At 39.1% G+C, this 13392-nt stretch overlaps 1 protein-coding gene across 9 annotated transcripts in view; it reads right to left on the reverse strand.

Annotated features, from left to right (window-relative positions):
* NLGN1 (neuroligin 1) overlaps nucleotides 1-13392 on the reverse strand; it is a 378384-nt gene that overhangs the window by 6931 nt on the left and 358061 nt on the right. For 6 of the 9 annotated variants that reach the window (XM_077184130.1, XM_077184131.1, XM_077184137.1 and 3 more), the window contains one exon: nucleotides 4014-4226. In XM_077184130.1, the coding sequence (XP_077040245.1) occupies nucleotides 4014-4226 (213 nt within the window). The remainder of the gene's footprint in view (nucleotides 1-4013; nucleotides 4227-13392) is intronic. The other 3 variants (XM_077184132.1, XM_077184136.1, XM_077184134.1) reach the window with 1 other exon arrangement.

Genomic DNA, 13392 nt, shown 5'->3' on the forward strand with positions numbered 1-13392 from the left:
ATGTCCTGGATGATAGCCTCACCCTCTTGTAGTCAGTGAATTAATGCAATTATTTTGCTATTGGCTTTAATGTAATCAGAACTCCATCCTTGCTTTGATACTTCTTGTGCTTCTTTGTGTTTTTCCACTCCATTCGAGGAGGGTACCTTGGGTTCTGAAAGAGATTATAAGTCTGAACCTTGTGTAAAATGTTGCTCAGAAACTATATTTAGGTAATTTAGGTAGTACTTAATAGGTATTTTGACAATATTTAGGTAATGGTGGCCTTTCTGTTTTGTGAGGAGTTTGGGTTTTTTTCATTTTTATTTCAGTATCATAACTTTTGCATAAACTATTGGAAAATATTTTATACTGGACCCTACCTCCTATAGGTCACTCTGGGTAATGCAAAATGGTCTGTAGTGTTCAAAAGTTATGCTGATTTAAGATAAATGGGTCAAAATTTTGTTTTACTTGTGCTGATGAACTCCTGGAGTCATTCCACCATCTCTGGTGGAGTCACTTAGGGACTGAACGTGACACCTGGCCTCACTCAGTTCCACCAGGAATCTTTGCTCCAGTGCTTGATGAATAGCTGGATACTCACACCAGAGGAACTGGAGCCAGGGCTCTCAGTTTACCTCAGAAATTTATTCCAATTATACACAAGATGGCTTTTGTGTTGATAAGCAACATATTTCTATTGATAAAAAGAACCTCCCTAGCCTCTAAATCAAATCAGAAATGCTTTTATAGCTTCTGTTGCAGCACCACACCCTGTACACTCAAAAATAAGTTGGAATCTGTTGCTGACAGGAAACATTTTACAAGCTCCTCAGGAATTTTTAAATCATTCAATGATGTAAATCATTGTATTAGGTCCCAATAAAAAAATTCTTCAAATTATGTAGGTATAGAGAATGAAATGTGTAAACTCAGGCCCTTCTTAAAATTATGAGAAGTCATATCCAAGATAATATTTTCTTGCAAGATATGAGTAAAAATAAGAATGAGCTTGAGGTATAAACAGCTAAAAATATATTTGCATGTTTATAAGGTCAGATATTGAGCTAGTATAAATCAGCTCAAAGTCAGTAGAATTACCACAGAGGATCCAGGCATTGTAATAAATGTAACTAAATGACAAAGCTGAATTTTCACAAAAATGTAGTTCATGATAATTCATAATGTGTGTGGGTTTTTGCATACCGTGTAAATCTAACTTTATTGCTTTATTAAACATGTCTGAACAAGGACAGAAAGTGTAAGCTATGTGTAAGAAAATGCTGATACAAACACTGTGGCTTACTAAGTGCTACATAAACATCAGATGCTGGATTAAGTAAAAGTGGTCAAGTCCTTTGGTGATAAAACCATCTGAGGAAATGAAACCAAACTTCCCTCCTTGCTGAAGAATGCTGACAGAGCTATTCCTCCACTCAAACCATTTGGTGAAAAATGAACAGTACGAAAAATTATTTTCATTCTGTCACAAAATTCGTGGCAGAAATTTGTACCTCACAGGATGGAGAACTACATTTTTATCTGATGATGTGTATTATTCTTATTCTTATTACTATGTCTGAAGATTATGGGCTTCAGACTGATGGAAAGAAGATTTAAATGTTCAATGGGCCACAGTGCTTTGTGACCCTTATTCAGTGTCTCACCACAGTAAATAATAATAATTTGCATATATTCATCTGTATTTTAAGAGCACTTTGTGAAGATGGGTGCTACTCTGCCCACTTGCAGGTGGGAGGCTGTGAACAGCTCCACCTTGAAATAGGCTGAATTCTTCCTCTCAGCTGCCAAGGGAATCTTTCAGAGGGAGATGACAGAAGCAAAGAGAGCTTCTGAATTTACATCTTATGAGAGAGACTGGTTGATAATCATAGAACCCCAGAATCCCAGAAAGGTTTGGGTTGGAAGGGACCATAAAGCTCATCCCGTTCCATGCCCTGTCATGGACAGGGACACCTTCCACTATCCCAGGTTGCTCCAAGCCCTGTCCAAACTCTGGTCCTGGACACTTCCAGGGATGGGGCAGCCTCAGCTTCTCTGGGCACCCTGTGCCAGGGCCTCACCATCCTCAGAGGGAAGAATTTCTTCATAATATCTGATCTAACCCTGCCCTCTGTCAGTTTGAAGCCCACCCTCCTTGTCCTATCACTGCATGCTTTTGTTAAAAGTCCTTCTCCATCTCTCATATGTGAATGTGAAACAACATGAAACAAAAAGGGGGTTTGGAAATGTTAAGAAATAACTACTTATTTGAACCTGACCAATTTATATTTTCTTTTTTCTTTCTTTTTTTTTTTTTTTTAATGGCAGATTTAACCACCTCCAAATGAAACATAACATGGGAATGTGGTGAGTTGTTCTGTTTAATCCAAATTTCATCAAAGCATGAGTTTGCTTCTAAAAGAAATCCTCAAAAATTTGCTTTTACTGAATCTTCTTCAGACCCCTCTAAAATGCCCTGATCTGCTGTGTTGGCATCAAAGTGCCTCAGTTTTCCCCAAATAAATTCTGGTCTGGTCCTGGCAGAATTCTGGCCATGTGTTGGGATATGACAGGGTATTATTTGCTGATAAGAGGCAACACATGACTGTCCAAATATTGTCAATGTAGCATTTTGCATTGATGTCATGTTACACCAAGAAGATTGATTTTAACACAAAGTAAAGAGCTAGGGGAAGACAAACCAGGTATCCTCATTCAACCTGGAGTTAATCCTTAATGAGAAAGTTGGTTTTTAGAGCTCTGATGAAAGAAGATGGTGCATTGACACCCTCAGGTCACCGTGCAGTGAGGTAATGCTTACATCTTGATTTTACAAGCATCTTCTTTTAAATATCTCCTATGTAAGTTCAGGTAGTTATGGAAGAAAAAAAGATTACACTAAAAATTAAATTGTGAAAATAGACTTAAATTTAGACCACAGTCTTATTTTCCACTTGACTCTTCTTGTAGAAGTTATATTTTTCTCTTATTTAAAAAAGCATAATGGCATGGTCTAAGGAATCTCACTTCTATTGATCTCAGTGGTCTTTGTAACATGACTTTGGGGAAATGCAGCTCTTTTAATATCAGCAGAATTATGTTTTTATGACCAGCCTATTAGTCCCCCATGGAGATACAGCAATATAAATTAGTGGAGGATTATATGCATAGGGCACAGTGTGGTGTCCCCAATAAAACTAATACAGATAAAAATATGTGAAAAGAGTTAGACAAAAGTAACATGATCAATAAGCAAGAGCCATGCAAATGAGAGACACTGTGTGAAACTGTGGTGCAAAAATCATAGAAAGAATAAGTTAGGTGCCTCAAACAGCATGATTTTAATTCCCTGCCACCTGCCTCAACTAGAGAGAAAAGGTGTTAGTTATGGAATAGGAAAAAAACATATAGAAGGAAGTCCATTTGCAACTTGGATGCTTTGACAATTTTGGATCATGCATGCAAAACGTTCACCCATTCTTTTATTAGATGACAGCAAGTGAAGTCCATGCAGTTTCAGACAAAAGATTTCTGAACTAGATACTTGTTTCCTTCACACAAAATAATAGTTTTAAGCAATTCAGCTGTTAGCCTGAAAAGAGAAACTCTGTCATTTTAGTTTTCTTTAAATTCTGCTCCTCAGGAGAAACTAAACACGCCTTTCACAACTGTCTGAATATAGATGACCTCATCTACTGTGAGCATGACTGACTGATTTTCCAAAAAAGACACCCTTAGGTAGGAAAGAAAAGAGACAAAAATGATGCACCAAGAAAATGCCGTTCAGAAGTCTGCTATAAAGTGTTTCTACAAAGCTCCCTAGGAAAAAGAAGAAAGTGACCCAAAATTTAAACATGCACAGAAGAGCTGAGGGAGAAGGAGGCTTGTACAGCCTTTAAAAAGTTTCTTAATACTGAGGTGAACTCAACAGTTCATAGAAACAAAGAGAATATACAGAACATCACATAGTACTAATGGTGGTGGCATGCAGACACCAAAATTGTCAAAATTTGCAACCTGTATAATACCTTTGGTTGAATTGCTCCAACGGTTACCTTCAGAATAATGGGATAAAGTCAAGAGATTGACGCATGAACCGCCTGCCCCAGATCCAAAAACAGTTATTCTTAATGGGTCACCACCAAAGAACCCAATATTTTCACTAGTCCATCGCAAAGCTTGAATTAGATCAAGGAGGCCATAGTTTCCTTTTGCTGCTTGGTCCCCAGTGCTCAGAAATCCTGTCAAAGTAAATAAAAAGAGAAGGGGTTAGCAAGGGTTCTTCTGAGTGATCCTGCCAAGATTTCAGAAGTGCATGCTATTCAATATCATACAACTACATACTTTTCCACAGTCCTTGGGAAGAATTTGTAATTTTACACTTCTGAAATAAAATATATTTGATATCCACTCTTTTGGCCATGATAAATATATGTAGCAAAAACACATCCCAGGTAAAACACTCATCTAAATCTGAACAGGTCACAGCTTATTACTCCCAAGGACTTTTTGTGGATTGTACTGATTTTAAGACTAGAAGTTTAGGAAACAGATAATCTGTACATAATTTGATCAAGTCTGTGTTGCTTTTCTGTACTTGGATGCAGCTTTGCATGTGCTTGAGATGCAATGAATCCACTTCCCTGTGGACTCTTTGCTCCTGCCCTGGCAACTCATTGTCTTTTACTTTTTTCTCCACCCAAAAATGCAGCTTATGTCACAGGACAGGCCAGGCTGAACAATGGGAGCAGCTCTCAGGTCCCTGAGCTCCATCCCATAGCCATTAACCTGAGTTAATTGAATCTACGTGAAGTGGATGAAGTCAATGTTTCCATGACCCCTTAAAACCAAAAAGGTAGGAGCTTGGAGGTAATCTGGAGAGCACTACAACTGCTCCCTTTTATTCCTGGAGGAAAACTGTTGGAATGTGTCAGGTGCTGGAGCAACTGATCCACACTTTACTCCCAGCAGTCACTTCACATTTAGCATTGCTGTTACTCTTGTCATTAGAGCCTAAAAGATGTACAGTAAAAACATGAAGAAAGTCTCTGTTGATAAAAGACATCGCTTTTGGACCCCATTTGTTGACATTTTGAATTTTCTCAGCTTAATAAACAAATGTTTAAATACCACCAGCATTATGAAGTAGTCCATACCTCCATTTGCATATCAAACTGATTTGATGCTCACTAAATCGTGTAAGTGCTTTTCAGTACATGCTTTGTAGAGAAATGCAACGATTACAACAATTATTTCCACATTAATTAGATATCAGTGGGTCTTCTAGTCTCGTCAAAGTTCTACTGATTCAACTCTCTTGAGTGCAGACAGCCTACTCAAAGGAAGTTTACAGTAGTTTTGCAGACAAATGGCTCTCAAAGGAGTCCTGCTCTTTCATTATGACAATAAAAGCAGCTTTTAAGACATTTCTAAGAAGACACATGTATGTATATATATATCTGTATAGCAAGGATTTAAAAAGAATACAGATAGGTGCATGTGTGTACCTATATTCATGGATATAATGAATGTGTCATTTTTCACTTTATTATTACTCTGATTTGGCTTCAAATGGCAAGCCTGCATTTGGTGTTCTGCCCTGTGCTTAGAGACAGTTAAACTGACAGCCCTTCTTTGCTGTAAATGGCACTGGAAGCTCGTTGGCCTCACTGCCTCAGCAGCTGAGCAGCTTTGTTTGTGTAGGTCAATCCTGATTTTTGTAACCAGAGAGGGAAGAGGAAAGTGGCATAAGGTGCCAGGCCAGCAATTCTCCCACTTCCAGACCTAATGTACCAAGTCTAATAGACATGCTTCATTCATTGTATCTGTAGTGAATTGTTACTCTATGCTAGACTTTAAAACATCCACTCTTCTTCAACTGAAACCTGCCATGTTTATTACCTAACTGCATAGAAAGCAAAGTAACACCACTTCCATAGAAGAAAATACCCCTTGATATTCAGGAGAAGCCTAGAAAAGGAAGACATAATTATAATTCATTTATTCATTCATTCTCACTTTACTGTTACAGCTCAGCACTGAGCTGAGATCGTGATGATGTTATTTTACTCTGCTTCACCCTCCTTCACTTTGCTCTGTGTGGCCAGGGGGCTGGTGAGCATGGCTATGTGAAAGCATGGCCCCAGCACAGTCCTGCCTGCACAGGAACATTCCTTCTTGGCTTCATGCTCCAGTAAAATGCTGTCCTCCATAGATAATTTTTAAGGACACAGGGAGATGATGTCTTTGAATACGATGGCAAATCTAATGAAAGCTCCCTAACCAGTGTCACTGCCTTTGCCAGCCTGCTTGGAGCTGAGGGATAGTACCAGGGACTGTAACAAAATTAAAATGTAGGAATTTATGGGAACTACAGGATCCTTTGGCTGTACACGCTGGGAAAGCCTTCCTCTTTCTTTGCATGAGTGTATGGCTGTGGAAATGCAGTGAGAAATCAGTTCATCACATTAAGCACAGAAGTGCCAGCACTGATTCAGGGGATTAGAGGGACTGGCAGTCCCTAGCACAGGCAGCAATGAGATGAGAGCAGTTACAGCAGTTACCAAAACTGTGACATAAACACATCCCTCTTTGCCTTTTTGTTTTCTCTGCCTTTCAGATGCCCTGAGCCTGGTCAGGATCTGCTCTCAAGCAGAGCTGCAGCATTCCTTCCAAGAGATCCAGGAGATTTCTCAGAATTATTCCAAGGCATTTATTAGGAAATTAGATGGTGTGATTATAGCTGAGCTACACTGATCACTCTGAACACAAATGTGAACACTCAAACTTTCTGAAAAAGTTGTTTCCTTTACTCTGTATGATATGCAACAAAGTAGAAACCATAAGTCTTTGCCTGGAAAAGCAACAGATTAAAATTACAGACAAAGCCTTAGGGCAAACCCCTGGTGTCACATTATATCAAGTCTCATAGCTGGACAGGGAAATAGGAAATCCTTGGGAGACTATAAATATACTACTTTTAAAGAATCTTCATGAATCTCCTGCTAAAAGTAGGTGTCAGGAACCTTGCATTCAGTTCAGGGAATGTGCCAGGAGGGGGAGCTTTCAGTTTAATAAAAAAAAAAAAAAAAAAAAAAAAAAAAGGGAAAGAAGGCAGTGTTAGTTATATTCTCCTCATTCATCTATATTAAACAAATTATGACTTGTGTCCAGAGCAACAGCTCTGATGCAAAAGAAATATCTCACACCTCCTCAGCAAGAACCACACTGGCTGATTTCCATATCTGCACAAGATGGATGATGATTGATGTTGACTTTCATGACATGAAACATTTCCATCTCATTTTTCAGAACCATAAGAAGGCTGTTAATATCACCACCTGTTCATGCCTTTTTTCTTGTATGCAGTGGTATCAGCATGGCTTGGGAGCATTCAGAATGTCATGAAATCAGAGATGGGACTGATAAAACAGATAAGGTTTTTCTTTCCAGTTTGTGGGTTGGTTTTTTTTTGGTTTTTTTTTTTTTTCTTTTCCTAGTGAGGAGTGCCTCAATACAGATAAATGCATGGAACTAAAGACCTGGAGGGAAATGCTTTAACACCAGCATCATCCCCAGCCTGTTGGTCTGTGGGTGCAGGTACTTATTCCTATTTATCACAGAGATAAAGCAGAGATTGGGACAATAGGTTTTGTCTTTATCCCAAGAGGAGCTTTCAGTGTGTAATGGATATAGATGCCATACATTTTGGTGCAGTCCTATGACACAACCATTACACCATCTAGTTATTAAGCTTGCAATTTTGAGTCACTGAGGGAAACCTGCTCTTGCTGCAAAGGTCTTGTGTGTCTGAAAGCTTCTCTGTTTTTAAACTATCAGCTGGTCTATTAAAATATATTATCTCTTTCTGCACATACTGTCTCATTATTATCTTTGGACTGTCATCTCACCAAGAACACTGCTATCATATTCTGCCACCTTTTGCTCTTGTAAAAAGAGGGAAGTAAATTATTCCTTATTTCAGTTATTCCAGGAAGACATTTGCAAAAAACTTAGTTTTGCATTATTCTCTAAAAAGGTCAGATTGAGCTAATTTTGTTCCATAATTAAGTTCTTCTACTGGAAATATTCCAATCATCAGCTGAACAATTGCTATTTTGTATTCTGAATGGAGAGGTTATCTCTTCTTTTATCTCCTTCAGAGGAGCAGACTCTAATAGAATTATGGAAGTGAGTATGTGGTCTTTTGTGAGTATAAGAAAGAGATTTATTAAGCTCATTTGGACAATTTCTCTGTTACATGTCTGTTAGACAAATATGCAGACTGCCACAACCAGACCCTCTATTTTGTATTAAGATAAATTTTAATGCTTTATAGGCTTACCTGCCTGGGTAATTATTTCTGCTTGCCATTCAGATGAATCTTTTCCTAATATGATTCCAGCATTTTTGAAGAGTAAATAAAATAATGGACTTGGGAAACTTAAAATATTTAGCTGAAAACCTTAGGTAGTTTGAATTATTTTATGCTCTGGCCTAATTTGAAGATTCAAATTAATGCAGTGAGGGAGGCCAAGACAGATTTTTTTCCTAATGTAAGGGACTGCTAGAACCCAGTGATGCAGTGAGAGACCAGGTGCAGGCTGGTGGGTATGAAAGTGCCATTTCACATCCCAGGAGACCCAAACCAGCCCTCTAATGAGTTCTGTCCCTGTGAGTGTTGGATGGCCCAGTGACCTTTGTGGCTGGATGGAAGTAAGGGGCAGAATGTCTTGCTGGGCACAACACACACACAAAAATATCTGAAAATATCTGCCTGTGAGAAAATATGCAACAACAAATGCTACTCTAAAAATAAAGCACAAGAGCATATAGAAGCTGGTCTGACATGTGTAAAGGGCTTTTCCCAAAAGTTGTGTCTCTGAAAGCAGTAACACTTCAGACTTTAATATTACCCACCTGTTTAGGCAAGTGTTATAATAATTTAGCTAGGTTTCCAGTTACAATTCCCTGTGCAGTCAAATGCCAGCTTTAATTTTGTTAAAAGCAAATGTTAGATTGCACAAGTATAAATGCACCAATGCATAGTGGAAGAATCCCGAGTAGTTTTTGAGGAAGGAATTTGTATTCCCTCTGGGTTCATTGCTTAGGACTTTAGTTCAACACCTTCTATTAATATTGAATGGTAATTGCCATGTACTGAAATTTTCCACTGCCCTTTGAACTATAGGAATGTGAGCAAGATAAGCAAATTTTAAGAGAGATGGTTAAACTTAAAGAGCACATTTGTTTTCATCTTAGCCATCTCTAGAATTCACATCAGCTAAGTAATCTGAATGATTTACATGGGCAGCAGCACTGTGAGCATTAATGTGCATATGATATTCATGAAGCAGAGGATACTGCTCCTTGCTCTGCTGACCAGCACTTCCTAATTTTAATGGCTTATTTTAGTCATGGATAGGGGATAAGGTGGCTAAAAGGACTAGGAACTCCCATAAGAAAAATGTAGGAGAATATGAACTATTCAGTGCATGAAAAATATTCCTCTACAGACATCTGCAGTGTACCTCTGCTTGAGAATCACACAAGCCAGAATTCTGAAAGTGCTGCTCAAGCAGGTGTTTTGTATGAAATCCATTCCGTATACAGAAAAGTGATTGCAGCATTAGCAAAGTTCTTGTCTGTTCCTGTAGCTTTCTACCACATACATATTAGTAATGAGATTAATGATTTCAGAAGTGCAAGATTTTAGCTGAACTCCATGAAATGTGTGTACTACCATGCTGCATCATGATGCACCCTTTCCTGGCTGTTTCAGACCCAAGAATCACAGAATCATGGAATCATTTAAGTTGGAAAAGATCTTTAAGACCATTAACCAGCACTGCCAAGCCAGCCACTAACCCATGTCCCCAGGTGCCACATCTACACTCTTATAAATCCCTCCAGGGATGGTGACTTCCTTGGTCATTGACTTCATTTCACCAAAGTAAACAATTTACAGGGCTGAATCAGTAAATACACAAGCTTGCCAATTATATCATTTGGCATTTTTTAAGTGGCAAGGAAGAAAGTGTGTGATGGTCTATGAACTCTGATGTGCTATTTCAGCATTGGTCTACTACTGCAATTTTAAACATCCCTCCCAGGTACAAAGTCCTTTGAGTTAATATTAGTGAAATCACCGGAACCTACAAAAGCAGTGGATATCTGAAGAAATTCTTGCCTGTGAGGGTGGTGAGGGCCTGGCACAGGTTACCCAGAGGAGCTGTGGCTGGGCCTGGATCCCTGGAATTGTCCAAGGCCAGGTTGGAAGGGACTTGGAGCAACCTGGGATAGTGGAAGGTTTCCCTGCCCATGACAGAGAGTTGGACTGGATAATCTTTAAGGTCTCCATTCTATGATTCTACAGTTCTAAGCATCCTGTAGATGTTGAAACACATTATAAATCCATCATTCTCTGAAGGCTGTGAGAAGAGGGTGACTCTCCCTTTAAGTTTCAGTAAAGGGACGATAAAAGTCTGAGAGTGCTTTGAAAAATCTGTATCTGCCTCTCCTTCCCATTGTCAATGCTTCTATCCCACTCTGCCTTTTCTGTCATGTCGGGACAGTTGTGGGGAGGCTCTCAAATTCTGGGTATTTTCTGTGTGCATGATATTGATATTTCAGCCTTGTCCTGTGACCATCCCAGGGCTGCACAGGGGGCTGTGGTGTGGGGCAGGCTTTGACAGAGGGAGCAGGGATCCAAGGGGCTCTGTGCCTGCCAGCCCAGCACAGCCACAGGGGAGATCAGCTCTACAGTAACTTGTTACTGATGGTCTTTACTGAAGGCAAAGGAAAGTCTGATAACAACCTCAGAGACACTTTGAGAGCTCTATAAGCAATGGGGCCAGTCCACGAGCTGAGATCTTTAGTACAGATTTCTGGATTCACTCTAAAAGCAAAAAGGAAAAGGAGGAGGTGAGCCCAGTCTCAGAAATACAGCAGCAGATACTAATTCTACAAGATTTTAAGTGATATGTGCTGACACATACTAGAAAGGAGAAGTGAGCCTTAAGAGCTGATGACTGACATTATGGCATGGGTGGACACAAGAGGCAGCTGGAGTACCTTTGATTTGAATGTGTCCTTTTCTTTGAAAAATACAAGAAAAAAGATGGGCTTTGCTACAGAAAATAGCAATATCTATAAATATTCTCATTTTGGAAAAAAAAAAAACCAAGAAATTCTACTGCTATCAAAGAACATCTGCTTAAATGCCTTCCACAAGGTAAAAATCAAAGTTACTGGTACATGGCTGGGTCATGCTCCAGGGCAACTCAAGTTTTGGTTAAAAGTATAAGTTGCATATAAAGTCTTCACAGGAAATGAACATTGTATTACTAACTAATTCACTAGCAGTTCTCTTATAAAATCTGAGAACTTTTACAAAAATATAAATAAAATCATCCCTGAAAGACAGCCTGGACAAACCAAAATCTTACAGGATAATGTGTGGAATACCAAAAATCAAACATAGACTGATCCTTTCAAAATATTCAGCCAAAGCCCAAATGGAAAGGAAAGGCTACATGAGAGAACAGAAAAGTCCACAGCCAAATCCAACACTTGACTGTCCTACTTGGCAGAAGCAAGCAATGCCCCGAGGGAGAGATTTTTATCTTCACCAGGATTGAGTGCACAGCTGTTCCAGTCCCACTTACTTCAAGTAGAGCAATATGCAAAGTGAAGCAGCCCACAGCACATTGCACCAAAAATCTGCCCTCTCCTATGGTCTCTCAGCACTCCCATTTTCAGTAGCAAGCTCAGAATGCATTTCAGCCATTGAGATTTGCTGGCCTTTCATGAAATATTCCATAACTTTTCACTTTAGATGATACAACTCAAGGCAGCAGCTACAAACCCAGAAGAGATTTTATAGAGGAGAGTTGACAATTATCAATGCTCTTCATGTGCAAAGCTTTAAAGATGAAAACTGACCCCATGAAGCTCTGCTTTCCATTTTCATTCAAGATTTGGGCAAAATGAGTTCTTTATTTGAAGATGGCCCATATGGGACTTGAAGATCTTTCTACCCAAAATATCTGAGAAATTTTTTCTGTGTAATAAGCTGTGTAATATGTGCATCTACTTAGAACTGCATGCAGATCACATCCTTTAGGTAATATATTTTAATTGATTATTACATGCCAGAGAACATTTTTTCTGACTTGAGCTGGAAATCATCTTTACTTTATAATGGTCACTCTGGCTCCATATTAATGCTTTTTTCCCCCAATAATACTATGCAGTTTCTCAGAGTTTTGACTGTGTGGTAATTGAGAGAAAGGATGGGTTTAATTTCACTAGAAGGGAAAATTCATACTTTAGAGGGACAGCACCATAATTTTTGATTTTTCTTCCCAGGATTGAGATTTGCAATGAGGGTCCAATCAATGCTACTATATATTCCATGAGCTGATGAAAAGGAAGTTAAAAGTCTTCATGTAAAACCGCATATGCAAATCACTAGTTAGAAGCCTAGCAGCTATTTGGAAGTGCAGTCTTTCAATCAGAACTCAGAAATTATGGTGCTAATTTACTGTGAACTCAAATCTCCTTATTTGAAAATAAAAAGAAAAGATTAACCATTGGACCAATTTATGAAGAACTCCATTCAGCTTGCATTCTTAAATCACAACCAGAGGCCTTTGGAATGTGTGACTGTTGAGATAAGATTCAATTCAGGAAAGTTTTATGAACAGAAGAATACAGGTAGAGGTCACAGAAATCCTGCCTTGCTTTTGAATGTGTGAGTTACACAACACATCAGACTTAAATAATCAAGATCTGACTTGTGTGGCCTGCTCAGTGAAGACAGTACTGGGAATTTTAATAAGTTTTGAGAAAGCCTGAGAAATAAAACTTTTCTATCTTCCTTCTTTCTCTCTTCCTTCCCCTTTCCTCTTCCCTTCTCTATTTGCAAAGCTTAATCCTATTCAAGCAGCATCAACATCACTCTTGGAGTTCTGTTATTCATGTGGATTTCTATCTCTTTTGACCGTGCTCCTTGAAGTAAACTTGGGGCACACCCTCCATTTATTCCTTAACAAATCCTCAGGAACATGTGGCAATATCTTTACCCCAGTGATAACAACCTGTCCATCTGCTCTGGGGGTGACAATCTCCTTGTCCTACCTGTGCCACCACCCCGCACCTGCCCTGCTGCAGCACCATGGGCACTGGGACCTCAGTGAGAGGGAGGCTGGGAATATGAATATTTAGAGAAAAGGACTTTGGCCAACAGTGAGAGAGCTAAGAAACATAGCAGGCTTTCCACTTCATACCTGCTGACCTCTCAAAGTCCGTGGGCTTTTTATCAGTGGCAAAAGATCTCTCAGAGGAGCAAACCAATTAAAAGCAAACACAAACATGCTTTTTGACTATCTGGGCCACGAGGGAAAA

Source organism: Agelaius phoeniceus, chromosome 10, assembly GCF_051311805.1.
Source record: "Agelaius phoeniceus isolate bAgePho1 chromosome 10, bAgePho1.hap1, whole genome shotgun sequence".
NCBI classification, from domain to species: Eukaryota; Metazoa; Chordata; class Aves; order Passeriformes; family Icteridae; genus Agelaius; species Agelaius phoeniceus.